The 19,786-nt window shown below is 56.3% G+C and overlaps 2 protein-coding genes across 3 annotated transcripts; both read right to left on the reverse strand.

Annotated features, from left to right (window-relative positions):
- Positions 1 to 757: 757 nt before the first annotated feature.
- Positions 758 to 6,578, reverse strand: TGFB1I1 (transforming growth factor beta 1 induced transcript 1). 2 transcript variants are annotated; one of them, XM_047779977.1, is made up of 11 exons: positions 6,429 to 6,578; positions 5,042 to 5,142; positions 4,866 to 4,918; positions 4,621 to 4,763; positions 4,370 to 4,457; positions 4,149 to 4,254; positions 3,823 to 4,017; positions 2,520 to 2,693; positions 2,157 to 2,238; positions 1,681 to 1,829; positions 758 to 1,440 (listed from the first exon to the last, which is right to left on the reverse strand). In XM_047779977.1, exons 1-11 carry the CDS (start codon positions 6,439 to 6,441, stop codon positions 1,174 to 1,176), a joined length of 1,371 nt encoding a protein of 456 aa, XP_047635933.1. In that variant the 5' UTR covers positions 6,442 to 6,578; the 3' UTR covers positions 758 to 1,173. The 2 variants fall into 2 exon arrangements, with proteins under 2 accessions (XP_047635933.1, XP_047635934.1); XM_047779978.1 differs by lacking the exon at positions 6,429 to 6,578 and adding an exon at positions 5,823 to 6,064.
- Positions 6,579 to 8,056: 1,478 nt separating this feature from the next.
- Positions 8,057 to 16,120, reverse strand: ARMC5 (armadillo repeat containing 5). The gene is made up of 6 exons (XM_047779976.1): positions 15,301 to 16,120; positions 12,691 to 12,798; positions 11,805 to 12,591; positions 10,026 to 10,486; positions 9,274 to 9,406; positions 8,057 to 9,166 (listed from the first exon to the last, which is right to left on the reverse strand). Exons 1-6 carry the CDS (start codon positions 15,779 to 15,781, stop codon positions 8,344 to 8,346), a joined length of 2,793 nt encoding a protein of 930 aa, XP_047635932.1. The 5' UTR covers positions 15,782 to 16,120; the 3' UTR covers positions 8,057 to 8,343.
- Positions 16,121 to 19,786: the final 3,666 nt, after the last annotated feature.

The following is a 19,786-nucleotide window of genomic DNA, read 5'->3' on the forward strand; positions in this document are numbered from 1 at the left end:
GCTCAATAATTGGTAACTTGGTAAATGAATGACCTGAGACTGGAGGTGGTTACAAGCCAAGGGGTGGACGGCGATCCCCAGGGAGAATATAAGGATGAGGAAGAGCAGGTCTAGGGAGACCCAAGGAGAGGAGACTCCAAGACAAAAGGATCTGGGGCTCTGCCTACGGCCAGAGCAGAGAACTTCACCTTTGTCCCTTGGACACACATATTCTCTTTGGCTGTTAGCTCCTCCTTGAGCTGGAAGGGTCTCTGAGGATTCACTGCTTCCAGCCTCAAAGGTCCCTATAATTAGGACCCAGGAGTCCAAGCCCTCTCCCAAGGGTACTTCAAGGTCCAAAATACCAGTTCTGGGGTTTAGAAGGGCCCTGAGGCTTCAGGCTAAAGTTCTCCTTGCCTAAGAACCTCTGGCCCCACAGTTCTCTGCTGGGGCTTGGCTCAGGTGTCACCTCCCCCAGGAAGCCGTCCTTGACTTCCAGTCTGAGTTAGAAGCTTCCCTCTGGCTCTTGAAGCCCCCATTGCTTCCTTCAGTCACTGTTCTGACCACCCCAAGGGTCATCCTCTGTCTAGGGAAAATGTTACGTGTCAAAACTAGGGTGAGCTTCATCTATAGGCGAAGGACAGCCTGCAGGGGTTGAAGCTGCAGATCCAGCTCCGGCCACAGGGCGGCGGCCTAGAACCCATAGCCGCCGCCGGAGCGAGTTCCAGGGGCGGGGTGTCGCGACGCCAGATACTCCCGCAGAGACACAGCACCGGTGTGACGTGGAATGTGTGTTTATGTAGGTAGAAAAAAGTGCACAGAACAGTGAGGGGTCGGGGAGAGGGATATCCTGGCCTGGGCTCGGATTTGTGGAAATTGCAAGGGCCCTCTTCCAGTTGGGGGGCTCCCTTAAGGCTGGGAATAAAGTGAAGGGCTCATGCGGGGTCGCTTGTCAGTGTACGACCCACTTTGGGGGACATGTGGCCTTAGGATCTGGGCCTTTTCTGAACTCGCCCACGGAGAAAGTGCCGTACCTTCGGGGCAAGTCTCTCCAGGGGATGGGGCCTCACGGAGCGGGACTGGGGGAGTCCCAAGCTCCAAGAGCCAGGCCCTGGGGTCCCGAGAGCCCAATCTATCGGGAAGGGCGAGGTCTTTGGTGCTGCGCTCTCTGGGCGGGACGAGCCCCGCAGGCGGTCAGCCGAAGAGCTTGAGAAAGCAGGGCTGGCAGTAGGGCTTGCCGGCGCGCTCCTGGAAGGAGCCCTTGGTGAGCGGGCGCAGGCAGAAGGTGCAGGTGAAGTGGTCCGGGTGGAAGCGGCGGCCTAGGGCCGACACGCATCGGCCGGTGACCGGGAGGCCACACGTGGCGCACAGCGACCCACGCCGCGCGTGGAAATGGTTCTCGCAAAGAGGACGGCCCTCGTGCTCGAAAAAGCTGCCTCCCGAGAAGGGCGCGAAGCATTCCTGGGGAAAGGCAGCCGCGAAAGGATGGATCAGCGCCAAGCTCCAAACAAAGTAACTCGCTTTACGGGCTGAATAACCCGGGAGACCCTCGCAGCCTGGCCGCCCCCTCCCCAACCTCCCGCAAAGGCGAAGCCTGGTCTCCGCAGGCTGGGTGCTGGGAATAGTCGCCCCGCCCCCAGGCCCGTAATCCCGCCCCCCGTGGGCCCGTCCCCCCCAGGCCGCGCCCCCACAGCCGCGCACCCTGCAGACGAAGCAATCTGGGTGCCAGAGCGCGCTGAGCGCCGAGATGTAGTTATCCAGAATGGGGCCTTGGCAGCCCTGGCAGCGCGGGGCGAACAACTGCAGGAAGTCCCGGCGGCAGTAGGGGCGGCCCTCCCGCTCGTGGAAACCTAGGAGCGGGAACCGAGTGGGAGGAAGGAAATGGGTGCCAGGTGGCCCTGGGAGCCTACAAGATCTGAGGCTGTGGAGCCAGAGGAGGGGCAGTCCGAGGGAGCAGTAGGCGGAGAGGGACGGGGTCGGGGCGGGGGGGGGGAGGGCCAGAGCGGGAGCGGAGGGCATGGGAACCCACAGGTGAGACAGACTGGGGCCAGGAGAAGGCAGGAGAAAATTCGTGGCCCCGAGGGCATCGAGGTCGCAGTGGGCTGGGCCAAAGGGAGTGGGGCGGGGCGGAGCGTCGTGTAGACCCGCGGCTTTCAAGGTGCGAGTCAAGCTCTCACCCTCATCTCCGAAGGGCTCCCCGCAACTGACGCAGCAGAAATGCTCCGGGTGCCAGTGGGTGCCCAAGGCAGTAACCATCTTCTGCGGGGAATGAAGGGGAACACTCAGTGTGGCCCTCCACTTCTTCACCCTGAACCCCTCCCTCCCTCTGCCGCCCTGAGCCTAGGTTCGATGGGTTGAAGTATGAGTTTAAGGTTGGGGAGACCTAAGCAGGAACTTGGGGGTCAGAGAGAGAGGGCGGAGTCCAAAAGGCCAAGGGACGGGGCTGGGGTGGGGGTGGGAGGCCTGTGAGTGGATGAGGCCCGACCCACAGGTGCCTGGGGTGAGACAGAGGCGGGGCTTGTGGGCCAGGTGGGGCTCACATGTCGGATGGGTTGATTGCAGAGGCCGCATCGTGGGGAGAAGCGTTCGAAGTAGCACTCGGGACAGAAGGGAGCTCCATCCTTCTCAAAGAAGCTGCTCCCTCCCAGGGCCGTGGAACAGCCGCCGCAAATGAAGTGCTCAGGGTGCCAAGCACGGCCAAGTGCTGTCACCACCTGCGAGTGGGGGGTGGGGGTGAGGCCTGGGTCAGAGTGGCCGTCGGGCTGCCATGTGCCCGGTGAGCTAAGGTCGACATGGCACTTTTGGAACCTTATCTCTAAGAGATCAGGGTGCAGAATCTAATGTCCAAGTAAGCGATAGAAATTCAACTCATCTTCCAGCATAATGCCTAGGGCCCTCCTACTTTTAGGAGCCCACGAAAATGTTGTAATTGCTTTTATTATTATTACTTGGGGGCCGTGCCCCTGGCCTGCAGAATTTCCCAGACCAGGGATCAAATCCACGCCGCAGCAGTGGTGGGAGCCGCAGCAGTGATAAAGCCAGATCCTTAACCTGCTGGGCCACGAGGGAATTCGTGTAATTGCTTTTAAAATTAGAACAAAATGAGCTAGAAGAAAATGACTTAATATATGATATTAATATAGACATCTTTACACAAACACAGTCATAAAATACTTATAATTTAATTATTAATATAATATATTATAGAAGTAATATATCATTAATATATTAATATATCATGTGTATAATTATGTTATAATTTTAATTTTAATATTATATAATTTTAATTTTATAATTAATATAATTATAAAATATAATTTTTTTAATGGAGGAAGGGGCCCATGAAGGTGAAAGTGCTTAGGGCCCCATGGAAGTCATGATGTCAGCCTGCTTTGCTGAGACTGAGATTCTAGGATGGCCGGAGGATCTAGGTCAACCACTGGGCACAGCTGCCCATAACATCTGCTCAGCCAATAAGCAAGACCCAGAGCTCCTAAACCAGACTCCGATGGAGGAGAAACATTCTTTGCAGGTGCCTAAGAGATGATAGGTGGAGCTGAAGAGGCTTTTGTGAAGAGTGAACCAGATAGGGGTTTGTAAAGGAGCTGGCATAGTGCCTGACACACAGGAGGACCAGAAAAAAGGATGACGGGGTTGGAATTCTCACTCTGCCACTTGCTTGCTGTGTGACTCAGAGCTTCAGTTTCCTCATCTGTAACATATGAATGACCACACTACCCACTTCCCAGAATTATGTGTTAAAAGGGAGCAGCGCAAGGGCTGGCTCTCAGTAAAGCTGGATCCATGGGTCTCTAACCCCCTTCCTTGCAGGTTTCTACTTACTTGCCCAGCAATGGGTTTATTGCAGGAGCCACAGAGGCCCTTAGCCTGGGTGGGCACGCCGCGGCGGCTGAGGTCAGACTGAAGCAACCCCAGCATGGTATCTAGGCTGCCCTGGCTAGTAGGCCCTGGTGGGGATGGGGAGCCCTCATTCATGGAGCTTGGCACTGCTGGCTGGGTTGGCCCAGAGGCTGGAAGCTGCAGCAGGGAGGACAGGAGAGCTGAGTTAGCAAGGCAGCAGATGTGGGCACGTCTAAAATGGGTTGGGAGCCACACACCCACACTGGCCTACCACCTCCTCCCCTAGCCCCCCCCGCCACCTGACTCACGTGGTTCTGGACACGGAAGTCAGAGAGTGAGGCCATCAGTCTGTCTAGCTCCAGGGTGGCCGAGGTGGCCGAAGACTTTGGGAGAACAGGGGTTGGGCTGGGAGGGCTGTGAAGAACACAACTGTGTCAGCCCAGAACCTCAGAGTCACGCTTCCTGTAGTAACGTGGGCATCCAGGACCCATCACCACTCTCCCAGCCCTGTCAACTAGGCCAAACTCACGGGCTGGGCCTTTTCTTGTCCTCAGAGGGGTCCTCCTTCTTCTCCCCTGCAGATTCCTTGCTAGATGGGAACTGGGACATTATTTCATCTGCAGAGAGGAGAGAAGGGCACTGGGCATGGGCCATGCCCTAGCCTCCCTCCCTTAAATAGGCTTGTGTCCCTTTGGCTGCTACTCTGGGAAGTCTATACCCCTTAGTCTCTGCTCTGCCCTGCCCCCATCCCATCAAATCCAGTCCCACTAACCCCGGTACCTGTGATGTTGAACTGAGTAGCATTAAGTTCCTGAAGCAATCGGTCCAGCTCACAGAGACCCGTGCCCAAGACACCACAGGAAGAGGAGAACGGAGGGGCTGCAGGAGCCGCAGGCTTCGGGGACCGGGGCTTGCATACCGTACTGGGAAACAGGGTGGTAGCCTGGGTTCAGGGGTGGGGAATCCAAGCCTCCTCACCTGGAGTCTCCATTGGCTCCCCATTCCCCAGTTCCCAGCCCCCTCACCTGTACAGATGGTCCTTGTCCCCAGAGGCTCCTGAAGACTCCCCAGAGCCCATCTGCAGAGAAGACATAGGCATGGGATGATAGGCCTGAACTTGGCTCCACTCAGGCCCAGATTCCCTTTGCCCCCGCCAAACCCAGCCCTGGTGGTTGCCCCAGTCCCCGGCATCTGATCTCACCTGTGGCAGAGGAGACGTGAGGGGCTCTGGGGGTCGCTCTTTTAGAGCGCCTGACCTTGGCATGTGTGAGGTTGTGGTCTCCAGGTCAGAGAGCAGGGCATCTGCAGGAAGAGGCCGTCAGGGTGAGAGGTTGAGAGGTCAAGGTTAGGGCAGAGACAGGGCCTTAAGAGATCAGAGAATAAGTGTTCTAAGTGGGAAGTAGTTGAGGAGGACAGAAGCCAGTTTTAAGAATAGACGTCAAGAGTCAGAAGGAAACAAAGGCCAGACCAAGGCAGAGATGTGGAAGGACAGCAAGGAATAAGTATGATCAGAAGAGCCCATATCGCTCATCCTAGGAGTCATTTACAAACTCGGCCACCTGATTCGCTTATTCTCCAAATCTTCTCTAATGCAGTCAAAATTGGCTCTTTATTGGAGTCAAATTTGGCTCCACCCCAAATTGCTCAATTGGCTGTATGCCTGGCACCAGCTTTCTGATTGGATGTCCTTTCTGCCCAACCCCCTACACCTAAAGAGGCCCCTCCCAACCCTGGCCCGTCTCCAGACCCGCTGGGCCCCACACTATACACCTCATTGGTGAGTCTGCTCGGATCTTCTTTCTGATTGGCCTATTCTTCACAGAGCCAGCGCCTGTTACCCTTGCTGAACAGCACCCCCTACTGCATGGTGCTGGAACCCCTTCTCTTCTTCTAGCCCTTCTTGCAACAGACAGGGAGGATGCAGATGCCTGGGTCATCTTTCCTTACCCCAAACAGACAGAAACACACACAAACACACACACCTCCTCATCCACAGATACAGATCCTTCGAACCTTTTGCCTTCTAGAATCTAGAAGTCTCTGGCCCTTTACTCTTCACCTCTGAATACCTTCATGAAACCCTTAACCTCTCCCTGGCATCTTGGCACCCATCTATTATACTTTCTGCCCCAAGGATCTGACCCCTTCCTTACTACTTAAGGGCCCTTAACTCTTTCCTTCCCCAAATCCTAGGGCAAGCCCATTTTCTTCTCCAGAACGTGATGTCAGATTCTCCCTTCTCTACTTTCCAAGTCCCTGGACCCGAGGTCCCTTTAACCCCTCCCTTCCCAGAGCTCCTGAGCTTAGGAGCCCACAGGCACTGCACCTCCCTGCCCATCTGTCTGCAGCCAGTGATGGAGGAGCCGAGCGGGGGGAAGAAGGGAGGGAGCGGCCAGTCTGGGAAAGGCAGGAAGGGAGAGGCAGGAAGGGGGACGTGGAATCGGAAAGGAGGCGCCGGCAGACACCAGAAGCGAGAAGACAGGAGGCAGGGATGGGGAGATGCTGGGAGTGCAGGGGGCTCCAGAACAGGAAAGCGGATCTAGGCAGTGGTGAGGGACTGGGGACAAGGGGACCCGGGCCCCACTCACCCAGGTCCTCCATGACGGGGCGCGGGCCGACCGCGCGCGGGGCGAGCAGGGCGGGGGCCGTGTCCGGTGGGGGCGGGGGTGGGGGGACGTCCGGGAGCTGGAGGCCCAGCCGTGACCATGTAAGGAAGCCGGGACCCGCTGGGATAGGGCTGCGGGGGGAGGGGGGGCAATGAACGGGAGAACCCGGGGTGGGGGCCTGGGAGGGAAGGAGGGCCCTGCCCACCCGGGCCCAGCCTGCCCGCCTCGGAGGCGGCCACACCCCAGCCTTGGCCTCAGCTGCAGGGAGCCCCAGGCGGCCAGAGCCCGAGTAAGAAAAGTGGCTCTTTTCCAGACCAAGCCCAGGATCATCTGCCCAGCGAGACTTTTAGACACAGACTGAGGCCCCCAAACTGACAGCGCTCAAAACTAGCACCCAGGGTCCTAGACAGAGCTCCCCTCCCACCCAGGCTGCTCCTGGAGGTCTACTTCAGACAGATTTTTTTGCAGGCAGAGAAGGATCAGTCAGACCCCAGGTTCAGAGGCCTTTCCTTAGAGACTGTGACAATGACATAAACAGATCCCAAAAGTCAGACACACGAGACACAAGGAAATTTTCCAGAGACAGAGACAGATGATACAACAAACCCACAGACCCCAAGCCATAGAGTTGGAAACAGACATACAGACACAGGAACACAGAAACCCAGGCCCAAGCCCTGTGCAGACTTAGGGCAAACACTTCCTGGCAACCAGACCCCAACCAGACCCCAAGCAGCCTTCCCCAGCCCTGTCCCCAAAGAGCCCTTTCCCAAGATACTGATACACATAGGAAAGCTGAACACAGCCTCCAGCAGCAAATCAGAAAAGCCTGGGAGCTTTTTCAACCTATGCCCAAGTTGCCCTGACCTCAGTTCAATTCAGTCTGAAAGGGCCTGGCATCTGTACATTTAAAAAGCTCTCTGTGTGGTTCTAAAGCTCAGCTGAAGAACAGAGATCTGGACACTCCCAGAGGCACAGGGGTGGCAAGAGGCAACCTTGGCTCCCTAGAAACTGGCGAGCAGGCCCAGTCTGGGCACTTTCTTTGAAATCAGGCTGCCGCCTAAGTGGCCAGTGAGCTGGCAGCCAGGTTACGAAGACCCCGCCTGGGCAACTAAAGCGACACGAGCCCTTCCTTCACCTGGATGTCAGCCTAGGGCTCGGGCTCCCTCTGGGCATGACTAAGGGCCTTAGGGACTTGAAGAACACAGTAGGTCTTCCCTCACCCAAACAGCAGGACAAATGGACCCAGAGACTGTAGGCCCAAGATGGGGGAATGGCACGAGGAAACAGTAAGGCCTGGGTCCGAGATGTACCCTCCCCATCCCCTCGGTACAACCCTCGTAGCTCTGATCGAGTGTCTAGCTGGATGGCTGCCTGAGCAATGAAGTAGCATGAGCTGCAAGCAGGCTTCCCCTGGGGCCCCAAACCATATCCTCAAGGAGAAGCCTGGAAACTTGACCGCATCCCAGGGCTCCAGGAACCAGTGCACAAGTATTTATTAAGTTCCTCTGAGAGCGGTCTGTATGGAGACACAGAGACCTGGAGAAGACGCTGCTCGAGGGGTGAAGGGGTCGGGGGACTCCCCTAGGAAAGTGAGCAGAGACACCACATGATGGGGGTAGTCACCTCCGAAGTTTTTAATTTCAACTCCAGAAAGCTGGGCTAAGCCAAGTGCCCGGGGCCCCGGGCTGTTGTTCTCTATCTCGTGGGCCCCACGCCCAGACCCTGGCCTTGGCCCTCTCACTCCTGAGTCTTCAGACCATCATGCGGGGGTCTGGGTCCATCCTCCCAGCAGTCCCTGATGGCCACTCCTCCTGTCAGCCTCCGCCCGTCCCGCGCCGTTCCGAGGGAGACCTCCTCACAGCCAGCTCCTCCTCGGGTCCCCTCCCAGGGGACATCAAGAGTCTAGGCTGGGACCCTTGCCCCCCAAGTCTACCCCCGTCACCACAGCCAGTAAAGCCTCAGTCAGGGGCCCCGCCTCCTCGCCTGCTGCCTCCACGAGCCCCACCAGGGCCAGGGCCCGCTTCCGTGGGCACTGCCCTGGGCCCAGTGTCCAGCGAGCGCAGTGGGCAGCCAGCCGGGGCCGGCCCAGGCGGAACACCTCGCCCACCGACTCTGGGCCACCCTGGGGTCCCAGGTGAATACGGCCCACGGCTTCTTCTAGCTCCTCCTCCAGCCCAGGCAGCAGGAAACGGCCAGCAGCCTCCAGGGCCTCCTCGGCCTCTGAGCCCAACAAGGGCTGGCCGGGTGGAGGAACAGGCCCCAGGGCCGCCCCACAGCCCCGGCAGCCATGCAAGTGATGCAGGACAGGCCAGGCTGCACTGGGGGACAGGCCTCGAAGTGGCACCAAGTCCATCTGGGCTTCGGCAAAGCTGCCGGCCAGCAAGGCCCGGAAAAAGGGGGAGGCGGTGGCTGAAGCAGCTCGGTGGGCAGGGAGCTGTAGGCCTGAGTCCAGTAGGAAGTGGAGGTCCGGGGCGGGGGTGGGGGCTGGGCCCAGCAGAGGTTCGTAGAGGCAAGGGGAGGGCGGGTCTAAATCCAGGGGTACTGCAGGTAGGAGGGCGGGGCTCACGCCGCTGGGAGACACCAGGCCTTGGAGGCAGGAAAGGGAGTCCGCGGCAAAGAAGAGGAAGAGCGGGTGTGGAGCTGGCCGAGTGAGCGCTGAGAGGAGGAGACGGAGGCCGCCCTGGTCCAGGAGTAGCCGGCGCCACAGAGAGGGCTTCCTTTGGGGAGAAAAGAGAGACTTTCAGGGAAAGGGTGGGACTGGGGAGCAGCAACCTGGCTCCCTTGACGCCCCCACCCCCGCCCAAGGCACCCACAGCTGCCTCACCGACAGATGAAGGGCAGGGTCAGTGCGCAGGCCACACGGTCCTCAGGGCTCCCAGAGAGCAGCAGGTGAGTGAGGGCACCCACTCCGAAGGGCGATTCCGCCTGCACGGTCAGGTTCTGCAGCAGCATCTCCCCTGCAGGGACGGACAGAGCGGGTCAGGCTGGGAACTCGTGTCCGAGGCTGGGATGGGAGGGGCAGGACAGGCCCCTGGACCCCGGAAAGAAAGGAAGCTATAACCTCGGGTTGAGGAAGGGGGGCATGATGGCAGGGCCTGGAGGGGTGGGGTCCTGACACTAGGAACTGGAGGTCAAAGGCAAGAACAGGAAGTGGGATGGTCCGGGGATGGCCCCACAAGGACTGAAACAGGGCCCAGAAGACGGGGCAGTCCCTGGCAGGGTTGGATGTGGGCGTGGGGGTGGGAGGATGCAGAGCCCGAGCCTGGGCTCATGAGCAGTGTGTCCAGTGGCGGTCAAGGCCAAAGCAGTAGTCAGGACGATGCAGAACCAAGAAGAGACTGGGAAAGCGGGATGCAGGCAGACACAATTCTAAGTTGCTTGGGCCAAGCCTAGTGTTGGGGGATCTGGGCCCCAAGGCTCAGGCAGAGGGCAGAGGTTGGTGAACTCCGTGTAGGGTGGGGTGGGGGTCAACGGAGCAGCAGGGAGTCTGTCCCTGCCACCACCTGGTGGCCAAGGGCTGGGGAAGGCACTGAAGGGACAGGCATTGCAGGTGGGCAGAGACAAGCAGGGACCCACCTAGCTCCCGGTGCTGGTGCTGGTGCTGGCCGCGCCGAGGGGGCCGGGCACGCAGCGTGGGCCAGTCGTCGGGGGCGACACCGAGCACGAGCCAGGCGCGCAGCAGTGCGGCCCCGTAGCTGCACACGAAGGCCTCCAGGCAGGCAGGGTTGCAGGTGAGCCGCGCCAGGATGCGCAGCGCGCGGGGACTCGGCGGGCCCGGCGAGCCCGTCACGTAGGCCAGCAGGCCGTATAGGGCCGGGCCGGTTACCAGCACCCCGCTGGGGTTAGGAGCCTGGGAGAAGCGGGACAGCAGCAGCAGTGCTGGCCCCTCGCGGCCCCAGGGCTCCTCGGTGGCAGTGGTGGGGCTGCGGCCCGATGGCAGGCGTGGGGTACGAGGTGTCCGTGGGGAGGTCGGGCTCAGGGAGGAGCTGGCTGGATCCCCAGGCGGCGAGGCGTAGCCCTCAGAGATCAGCCACGACCTGCGAGGAGAGAAAGAGGGCATGAAACCCAGCGCCGGGAAGGGAGCAGGGCCCAAAAAGCCTCATGCAAAAGGCAGTGTCTGAAGCCAGGAGAGAAGGTGAGCTGGAAGGTAGACAGGACAGAAAGAGGGGGCAGAACTCAGCTCATAAGCGAACTCAGCTCATAAGCAATTACTGATGCCGACTGTGTACTGAGCCCCATCTCCGGTGCAGGGGAGAAGCAGCGAGCAAATGTTTCCGTCCTCCTAGAGTTGATACTCCAGGGAGAGGAAATAGGCGAGGAAATAGGAAAGCACAGATATAAAAAGGTGGGGTTGGTGTGCTGCGAACTGACGCATGTGGAGGAAAGAAAGCAAAAGGGAACAGCACGGAGCCACCGGGAAGGGGGGCGCTGACCCTTGAAATCGAGTCATGGCAGCCCCCACTGAGAAGGTAAGAGCTAATCAAGGCATCACAGGGGACAAAAACCACAGAGACCCTGAGATGGGACTTATCTGTCAGGTTCCACAAGTGGCTAGAGGGCCAGTGTGTCAGAGTATAGGGGGTACCAGGAAAGTAGTGGGAGGTGAGGTCGGAGAGTCCCTAAGAAAGCTGACTTTTTTTGGGGGGGGAGTACCTGTGGCGTATGGAGGTTCCCAGGCTGGGAGCTAATCAGAGCTGCAGCTGCCGGCCTACACCACAGTCACAGCAACACCAGATACGAGCCACATCTGCGACCTACACCACAGCTCACGGCAATGCCAGATCCTTAACCCACTGAGCGTGGCCAGGGATCAAATCTGCAGCCTCATGGATATTAGTCTGGTTCGTTACTGCTGAGCCACCACAGGAACGCCCCGAGAAGGCTGACATTTCTTGGGCACTGCTCAGTGCCCGGTGAGGTGCCGCGTGCCCCATTTAAGGTTTACAATAGCTCTGTGGGGTAGGTATTACTGTCCTCCATTCTACCAACAAGGAATCCGAGGCTCAGAGAAGTTAATTAACTTTCCCGAAAAGACTCGGCTGGTAGGTGGTGGTACCGGAATAAGAACTTAGATTCCAGAACAGATGAACACAACCAGCTGGACATACTACCTTCCAGGGAACCCGTAAGGGCCCCAGAGTTCAGAGGTGCTGGGGTGGAGCCGAGATCAAAGGTGGCCCCAGGAGAGAAGAGTATTTAATGGGGATTGGAAAGCGGTCCTGATCGGTGGGAACAAGGAATTAGGAGTCAGAGTCCTACTGAGACAGAATGGGGTTGGGGGGGGGGTGGGTGAGGGTAGTGAAGAGGCCGGAGCAGACACAACTCCCCAGCCCCCGGCGCCAAGCGGGAACTCACCTGAGGCTTCGGAAGCTTCCGGCCTCTGCCCGCTCAGGGGTCCGCTCCTCAGGGAAGTCCCAGGAAGCAGCTTCTCTTCCTTCTTCTTCCTCATCACCAGGCTCCCCGCACAACTGCCCAGCCAGGAGAGGGACAAGTCCCAGAGCCTGCAGCCGGCCCAGGGCCCCAGTATCATAGAGGAAGCCCACCAGCGCGGCCACCACACGAGGATGCCAGGCGCTGGCGCGAGGATCCCGCAGCAGGCCCATCAGCAGCTCCAAACCCCCAGCATCCCGCAGCCGGGCCCGGTTGATGGCTTCCCGGCACAGAAGACACACGGCCCGCACCAGGGGCTGCTGGGAGGCTGGACTAGTCCCGTTGAGGCTCCGGCGCCGCCGGAGTTCACCTAGTAGCACCTCCACGCCACCAGCATTGCCCAGGGCAGGCCGTACCAGGCCCTGGGCACACAGGTTGGCAAGGGTCAGAATGGTGGCCTCCCGCACGGCTCTTTTGGAATCAGAGGCCAGGCTGACCAGGGGCCCTAGTCCTCCACCCAGACTAAGCTGCTCTGCACAGGCCCGGGAGCAGCCGCGACTCAGCTCCAGGAGGGCACGGACTAAGGCCAAAGTCAGCGCGGGGTCTGAGGCGGTGGCCAGAAGCTCGGCCAGCGGGCGCACCGCTCCCTGCTGTGCGAGGGCCAGGCGGTGCTGGGGGGAGTCTGCCAGGTTGCGGAGGGCGCGGACCACACTCTGCAGGCACTGTGAGTCCTGGCAGGCGGTCAGGCTCTCCACGAGCAGGGGAACAGCGCCTGGAGAGGGATGGGGAAGACAGAGGGTGAGCGAGCTCAGACACCCAAGCCCTTCCCCCAGCCCGAGCTCTAGCTGGCTGCCCCCTCGGAGCTGCTCACCAGCAGAATGGATGTCCCCACAGCTCTCAGGTTCCATGGCTAAGTTCCCCAGAGCACGGGCTGTTCGGTTCTGGATGCTGTCTGTCTTCACACACTGAAGAATAGTCACTGCAAGAGAAATTTGGCTTCTTGAGGGTTCCACCTTTTTTTTTTTAATGCACCCATGACACATTGGAGATATGGAGGGTCTCAGGCCAGGGGTTGAATCAGAGCTGTAGCTGCTGGCCTACACCACAGCCACAGCAACTCGGGATCTGAGCTGCATATGCGACCTACACCACAGCTCATGGCAACATCAGATCCTTAACCCACTGAGTGAGGCCAGGGATTGAACCCGCGTCCTTGTGGATGCTCGTCAGATTTGTTTCTGCTGTGCCACGACAGGAACTCCCGGTTCTACCCTTTCTTGTCTCTCTCATTAATCACCTCGAGAATGTGGCCTGAGAGAGTCAGGGAAGGGATCCAGAATAGGCTAACACTTTCGGGGGCTGGAAGGTTATGTAGGTAGGTATTTGCTAGAACGATGGTGGATGGGAGTGTTACAGGGCATTTCAGATTTGGAAGCAACCTTTGCAAAGACCCAGAGCTGAGACCTAGTGTTTATGCTACAGCCTCATGAAAGGGCTTGATCAGGGCAAGGGATCAGGGCTTGAATGTGAGTGACAAGAAGTTCCCTCTGTGGTGCAGTGGGTTAATGATCTGGTGTTACTGCAGCAGATGCAGCTCCGATTTGATCCCTGGCCTGGGAACTTTCATATACCATGGATTAGGCAAAAAAAAAAAGAGTTAAAAAAAAAGCCAATGTGAGTGACATGATAGAGGCTGGCAGTCATAGGGAGAATGGGTTACAGGAGAAAAGAATAAGGCAGGAGGAGCAACAGGGAGGCTGTCACAATGGCCAGAGAATTGCTTGAACCAAATCAGCTATCAGCACAGCCCAGCACAGTCTCTGGGCACATGAGGGAAGAATAGAAGAAGTGTATGGATTCAGGAGATATTTAAAATATACAACAGTGAATGAATATGGGGGTTACACACTAACAACAAAATCTACTAATTTATTGAAGACTTGTTAAAATCCCAGGCCTCTTATCAAATACATTATGATCCAGATGCATTTAATGCAAATTAATTAATTTTTTTTTTTTTTGTCTTTTGAGGGCCGCATCTGTGGCACATGGAGGTTCCCAAGCTAGGAGTCCAATCAGAACTGTTGCTGCCGGCCTACACCAGAGCCACAGCAAGGCCAGATCCGAGCTGCGCCTGTGACCTACACCACAGCGCACCGCAACAGGGATCCTCAACCCACTGAGCGAGGCCAGGGGTCGAAGCAGCAACCTCATGGTTCCTAGTTGGATTCGTTTCCACTGCGCCAGAATGGGAACTCCTTATCCAAAACAATTTTAAGATTTCATCAAAACAGGCATAATTTCCTAGGTGGCAGGCAATGACGTCTAAACTGTATTCGCAACGTTGCCACTAGGAGGCGCCAAATTAGCTGGTAAACAGAAAAGCTTGCTGTCTTTTGTTAGGATTGGTTTTTTTTTTAAATTGAAGTGTAGGTGAAGTATGATATTATATAAGCTGCAGGTGTACAATATGGTAATTCCCAATTTTTAAAGGTTACATTATATTTACATTATAGAACATTGGCTTAGGATGTGTTCTTATTGTGCTAGTTTTTAATAACTAAATACCCAATCCATCTAATTATGAGCATTTTTGTATTTCATTTTCTTCCTATTCTAATTTTTTTTCTCTTTCTTTTTTTTTTTTTTTCCTGCGGGTGGAAGTTCCCAGGCTAGGGATGGAACCCACAACACAGCAGTGATCTGAGCCACAACAGAATGCCAGATCTTTAACACATTGAGCCACCAGGGACGTCTCTCTATTCCTTTTTTTCTTTTTTCTTTTGGCTTCTTAGAGCTGAACACCCACAGAATATGGAAATTCCCAGGCTAGGGGTCTAATCAGACCTACAGCCGCCGGCCTACACCAGAGCCAGAGTAAGGGGAGATCAGAACCGCACCTGCGACCTACACCACAGCTCATAGCAACGTGGGATCCTTAATCCACTGAGCAAGCCAGGGATCGAACCTGCATCCTCGTGGATCCTAGTCAGATTCGTTAACCGCTGAAGCACGAAGGGAACTCCCTATTCCAATTTTTTGAAGTAGCTATTATTACACCATTTTACCATCCTAGCCTCGGATGAGTCTAGCTGACCGCAGAGCACACTTTCTGACCACCAGTTCATCAAATGGGACTTGCCCCTGCACAAGGCCAGACACAAGACCTTAAGTGGAGAGTAAGAATCATCTGAAAGAGTCACTACATAATCCTTTGGCCTCCACCAGCCCAGAGGCGAGAGTGGTGTTCCACAGCCAGTAAGTAACTGCTTGTAATTACCTGATCTAGGAGGGCTAGGGTCTAATTTATAGAGAGCAGTGACATCACGGGTCACGACAGCTAGAGAGCTGGGGGCGCTGTGCCGTCATAAAGCGCACTCTTCCAGGATACCACACACAGAACTCAAAGACTCTGCCCAAGCCCAGAATAGGACACAAGTTCGGGTGGAATCCTTCTAGGAAATGAGGGCGGAGCACTTACCCAATGGGAGTATGCCTCCGAGTCTGCGCACTTCAGCCCGGCACGCCCCTTCCGTACAGCAGTTGGCTAGGATGCTGAGCGCCAAGTCCAGCGTCTTGCGCAGGCGCGCTGGCGGAGAGGGCGTTGGTGATGACGAAGCTGCGGAGGGGGCGGGGCCCGGCGAGGGGGCGGGGCCAGAAGAAGCCGCTGACTCGACCGAAGAGGGGGTGGAGCCTGAGCCAGCCTGGGACAGGGCGGGACCCGCTGCAGCCGCTCGCCGTAGCAGAGCGAGAAGGGGGCGGAGCCCGCCGCGTGCCCGGAAGCGCTCGATTCCCCCCGCTGCCTTGACGTGGCGCGTGCGGAGGGCTAAGAGCGCGCGGCCCAAGGGTGTCTCGTTGGTAGCTGTGTCCTTTCCCCCACCTAGACCCTCCCCGGCCGCCGCCGTGAGCTGCGCGAGGCAGAACGAGAGCGAGTCCGTGGGGGTTGGCTTCGCGGCCGCCATCTTGGCTCAGGCTTAAGGCTCCGCCCCCCCTTCGCAGCGCATCCAAGAGAGCGGAACTGGAAGGAGGGGCGTGGCCAGGCACCTCCTCTCTGACGCTTTTTAAATAGCGCCGCCGCAGTAATTATGCCAGTCGGAAGTTGTAGTTCCCGATCCTCGGTGCTCTGACCTGCACAGTCGCAGAAGGCTCGACGAGAGTGGTGGTTATCTAATCGTTGTGCGTGCCTAAGAGGCGCGTGCGGCGCATGCTTGGATACGTAGTCCGCGCCAAGCGTAACATGCCCCGCGTAGGATAGTAGGCAAAACTCTCCCGGGTGACTCGAATGGGTCAGTGTCTCTGGAGAACCCAGACATCCGACTACGGAGTCTCAGTACTGTACTGCTCCAGGTGACTTGGCTACTCCGCCCCCAGAGTGTCCCCAGCGACAGCCTTTTCCTTCAGGCTCGCTTTGCCGTCCCCCCCCCGCCCCGCCGCCCTTCCAGCGGTGGCCGGGGCACCGAAGTCCGCGTTGATGAGCTCAGAACCCGAGCCAAGCAGAAGGTGTCACGTTCCTCACAGCGGCTACAGATGGGAGCATTTGCTCCGCCAAGTGAACAAGAGGGTTAAAGCTATCGATACCGTTCGCTGCCACTTCCTAGAGCGGCAGGAGCTAGTGGACCTTTCCGTTTCCGGTGCTGGATTCCTGGGTCCTGAGTGTCTCCACCTCTGGTTGTTCTTGTACTTAGGTTTGCCGGGCGAGGACCGGCCAAGGCCAAGTCAGTAAAGCAGGAGTGATTTATTAAGGCATCCCAAATAGATGGGCCGAGCTCAGGATGGCATCAGCAGCGATTGTGAGGAGTTGTTCTTCCCCACCCCCACCCCTTTTAGGGCCGCACCCTCGGCATATGGAAATTCCCAGGCTAGGGGTCCAATTGGAGCTGCAGCTGCTGGCCTACACCACAGCCACAGCAAGCGGGATCAAAACCGCGTCTGCGACGTACATCACAGCTCTCGGCAGGTCGGGATCCTTAACCCACTCAGCAAGGCCTGGGATCTAATCAGCATCCTCATAGACACAATGTCGGTTCGTTACCACCGGACACTACGGGAATTCCGTGGAGATCTATTTATAAAAGGCTGGTTGCCAGCAAAACGTGGAGGGAACAATGCGAGGGAGGAGGGTGGCAAAGGACTATAGCTTTCCCTCTCCATTTCTCATGTCCGGATAAGTGCTGTAACCACCCTGCCTTGGGCAGGGATTGACTTAAGCAGGCAGGGTGGTTAATCGGGCAGGGTAGTTGATTGGCTTAGCAGACAGGGTGGTTGATTCTTGGTCAGCGACTTTCTAATGTCATTGACCCGTGTTTCAAGTCCACCATCCCCCTGGGAACCTATCAACTGAGGCACTAGCAAGTGTGGAAGCACTCTTTAAACACTGAGGCCTGGGTGCGCTGGGAGGGAGGGGGAGTCAGCAACAATTCCTGGTCCTACTTTTGCCTAGTTATGTACATGAGCTTGGACTCCATCCCGTTCTCTTTTTTCCTTTCGTTCTTTTTTTTCTTTCTTTTTTGGCTGCCCCATAGCATATGGAGTTCCTGGGCCAGGGATCAGACCTGACCCATAGTTTTGACCACGCTGCAGCTGCAGCAACGCCAGATCCTTTAACCCACTGTGTCAGGCCAGGTATCCAACCCGAGTCCTGGCGCTGCAGATACCACCTATCTTGTTGCGCCACAGAGGGAACTCCTCGTTCTGCCTCTGATCTCATCCAGTTCTGGGACTCGGGTTCCTCCTCTGAGCCTGGTGGGCCACAAAGAGGCTGGTGCTGTGCAGTGGATGTGTCCATGGTCTGGCAGTTGGATTCCTGCCCACTGGGAGGCTCAGCTGTGGCTGGTGATTTGGGAGGGGCGCTGGGGATGCCAGAACAGCACCCCATCCCTCCACCCCCACCCAAGCCAAAGTCCCTCCCTTCCCTAGACATACTCCAGGAGAACTGGGACTCTGCATTGTCCCTACTGCGTCCCCAGCATTCCACATGGGGCAGGTGCAGAGCATTTTGAAGCAGGTCTGATCACTGCCTGGGTGATTCACAGCCTTTCGTCCCTGGGAGTCAAGCTTCCTTGGCCCTCTTAGTTCCTCCCAATTCAAAATGCTTACGTCTCTTAATGGCCAGCATCCTCCTGGATCCGAATTAGGCTCAACACATTCAAACCTCAGTACAATCTTTGTGAAGTCAGAAACTCTTTGGGCACCAAGAAGTTTCCTGCAGATTTTTTTCCTGCATGCAGCCCACCCATGCCAGCCTCTTTATAGTACTCTTTGCCCCCCGCCCCCCCATCACTTCCTTCCTCTGGGCCTCAGTGTCTTCAACTCTAAAATGAGCAGATAGGATGAGATGATCTTCAAGGCCCTCAGTGAGTTTAGGATTCTACTATGTGTAGGGTGCATGTTGGGGAGCATGAGTTTATACCTGCATTAAAACTTGGTTTTCCTGGAGTTTCTGTTCTGGCTCAGTGGATTAAGAACCCAAGTAGTATCCATGAGGATGCAGGTTTGATTCTTGGCCTCACTCAGTGGGTTAAGGATCAAGCCTTGCTGCAGGGTGTGGTGTAGGTCAAGATGCAGTGTGGATCTGGCATTGCTGTGGCTGTGGCATAGGCTAGCAGCTGCAACTCCAATTTGACCCCTGGCCCAGGAACTTCCATATGCTGCAGGGCCCTCAAAAGAAAAACAAAAACAAAAACTTGGTTTTCCCGTGGTTTAGGTTGTCATTTGACACCCAGAATCTATTCTCACCTCCTTCTGAAGAGGCTCTCCAGACTTTAGTTGCTAGAAAACTAAACTATATTTCCCAGCTTCCCTTGCATATTGGGTGCTTCCAGTGTCCTTGTATGAGATTTAGAAGATGGAAATGAAATCGGCCACTTTTTTTTTGACCACATCTGCATGGTCAAAAACTTTGGCATTCATAAGTTTCCAGGCCAGGGATCGAACCTGAGCCACAGCAGTGACAACACCGGATCCTTAACTGATAGGCCACCAAGGAACTCCCTTGCTGCTGTTTTCTGATGACCAATAAGGTTGGGGAGGCATGGAGGTTTTCTGCAGCAATGTTGCAGTGTCTGATCTTCGACCTGCTGGATGTCGAGGCAGTTTAGAGGCAATGAAGCAGCTTCCTAATCTCTGATTTGCAGCTATGACCCAAATCTCCTCTAGCTTATATGGCACCCCATGAGGAAAAAGGTGCCCCCTCTCTGGGAAGGCACAGTCTCGGGGGTCACCTGAGGCCAAAGTGGACATGACTGGCCCAACAGGATCAGGCAGCTGGTGGCTGAACCTAGATCAAAATCAGAGACCTTTCCAGATGTAGCCCATTTCCAGGTGCCAGGGCAGATCTGTGGCTCCCAAAGCTGAGAGAATGTGGCAGAGGGCACTAGGGTAAGAGGCACCAGCCTCCAGTGTGTAATTTAAGGGGGCAATAGAATGCAACCAAGATAAATAATACATCTATGCGGGTTTTTTTTAAAATCAGAAAACTACAGTTTGTGCTAGCCATCTGCTCCTCTAAATAAAAATTTATTGGAACCAGGGCTATGATTAGGGTGAAGTGAGACAGTGTTGTGAAAGTACAGGGATGATGCCTCTCTTTATTTAAAATTTTGATATTTAGTTCACGACGATTTTTTTTTTTTTAGGGCTGCACCTGGGCACATGGACTTTTCCAGGCTAGGAGTCCGCTGCCAGCCTACACAGCAGCCACAGTAACGCCAGATCCAAGCCACATCTTCAACGTATGCTGCACCTTGTGACCTGTTGCTGCCGCCGCAACGCTGGATCTTTAACTCACCGAGCAGAGCCAGGGATGGAACCCACATCCTCATAGATACTAGTCGGGTTTGTTACCCGCTGAGCCACAACGGTAACTCCTGTTCACCAGGATTTTTTTTTTGCATTCATTTTGAATTTTTGAACTATCACACTCCAAGGTCCTTTACATTTACCTTGAGTTTTGGTGCGCCCCCTTAAAT

The sequence above is a fragment of the Phacochoerus africanus genome, chromosome 5, assembly GCF_016906955.1.
Source record: "Phacochoerus africanus isolate WHEZ1 chromosome 5, ROS_Pafr_v1, whole genome shotgun sequence".
Lineage (NCBI taxonomy): Eukaryota > Metazoa > Chordata > Mammalia > Artiodactyla > Suidae > Phacochoerus > Phacochoerus africanus.

Coding starts and splice junctions, on each gene's coding strand:
- TGFB1I1 (XM_047779977.1), bottom strand. Junction 4,458..4,620: donor TACTCAGTTCAACATCACAG/GTACCGGGGTTA, acceptor TCCTCTCTGCAG/ATGAAATAATGTCCCAGTTC. Junction 1,441..1,680: donor CAGATTGCTTCGTCTGCAGG/GTGCGCGGCTGT, acceptor GCCTTTCCCCAG/GAATGCTTCGCGCCCTTCTC.
- ARMC5 (XM_047779976.1), bottom strand. CDS start 15,781: ATGGCGGCCGCGAAGCCAACCCCCACGGACTCGCTCTCGTTCTGCCTC. Junction 10,487..11,804: donor GGAAGCTTCCGAAGCCTCAG/GTGAGTTCCCGC, acceptor CTCTCCTCGCAG/GTCGTGGCTGATCTCTGAGG. Junction 9,407..10,025: donor GCACCAGCACCGGGAGCTAG/GTGGGTCCCTGC, acceptor CCGTCCCTGCAG/GGGAGATGCTGCTGCAGAAC.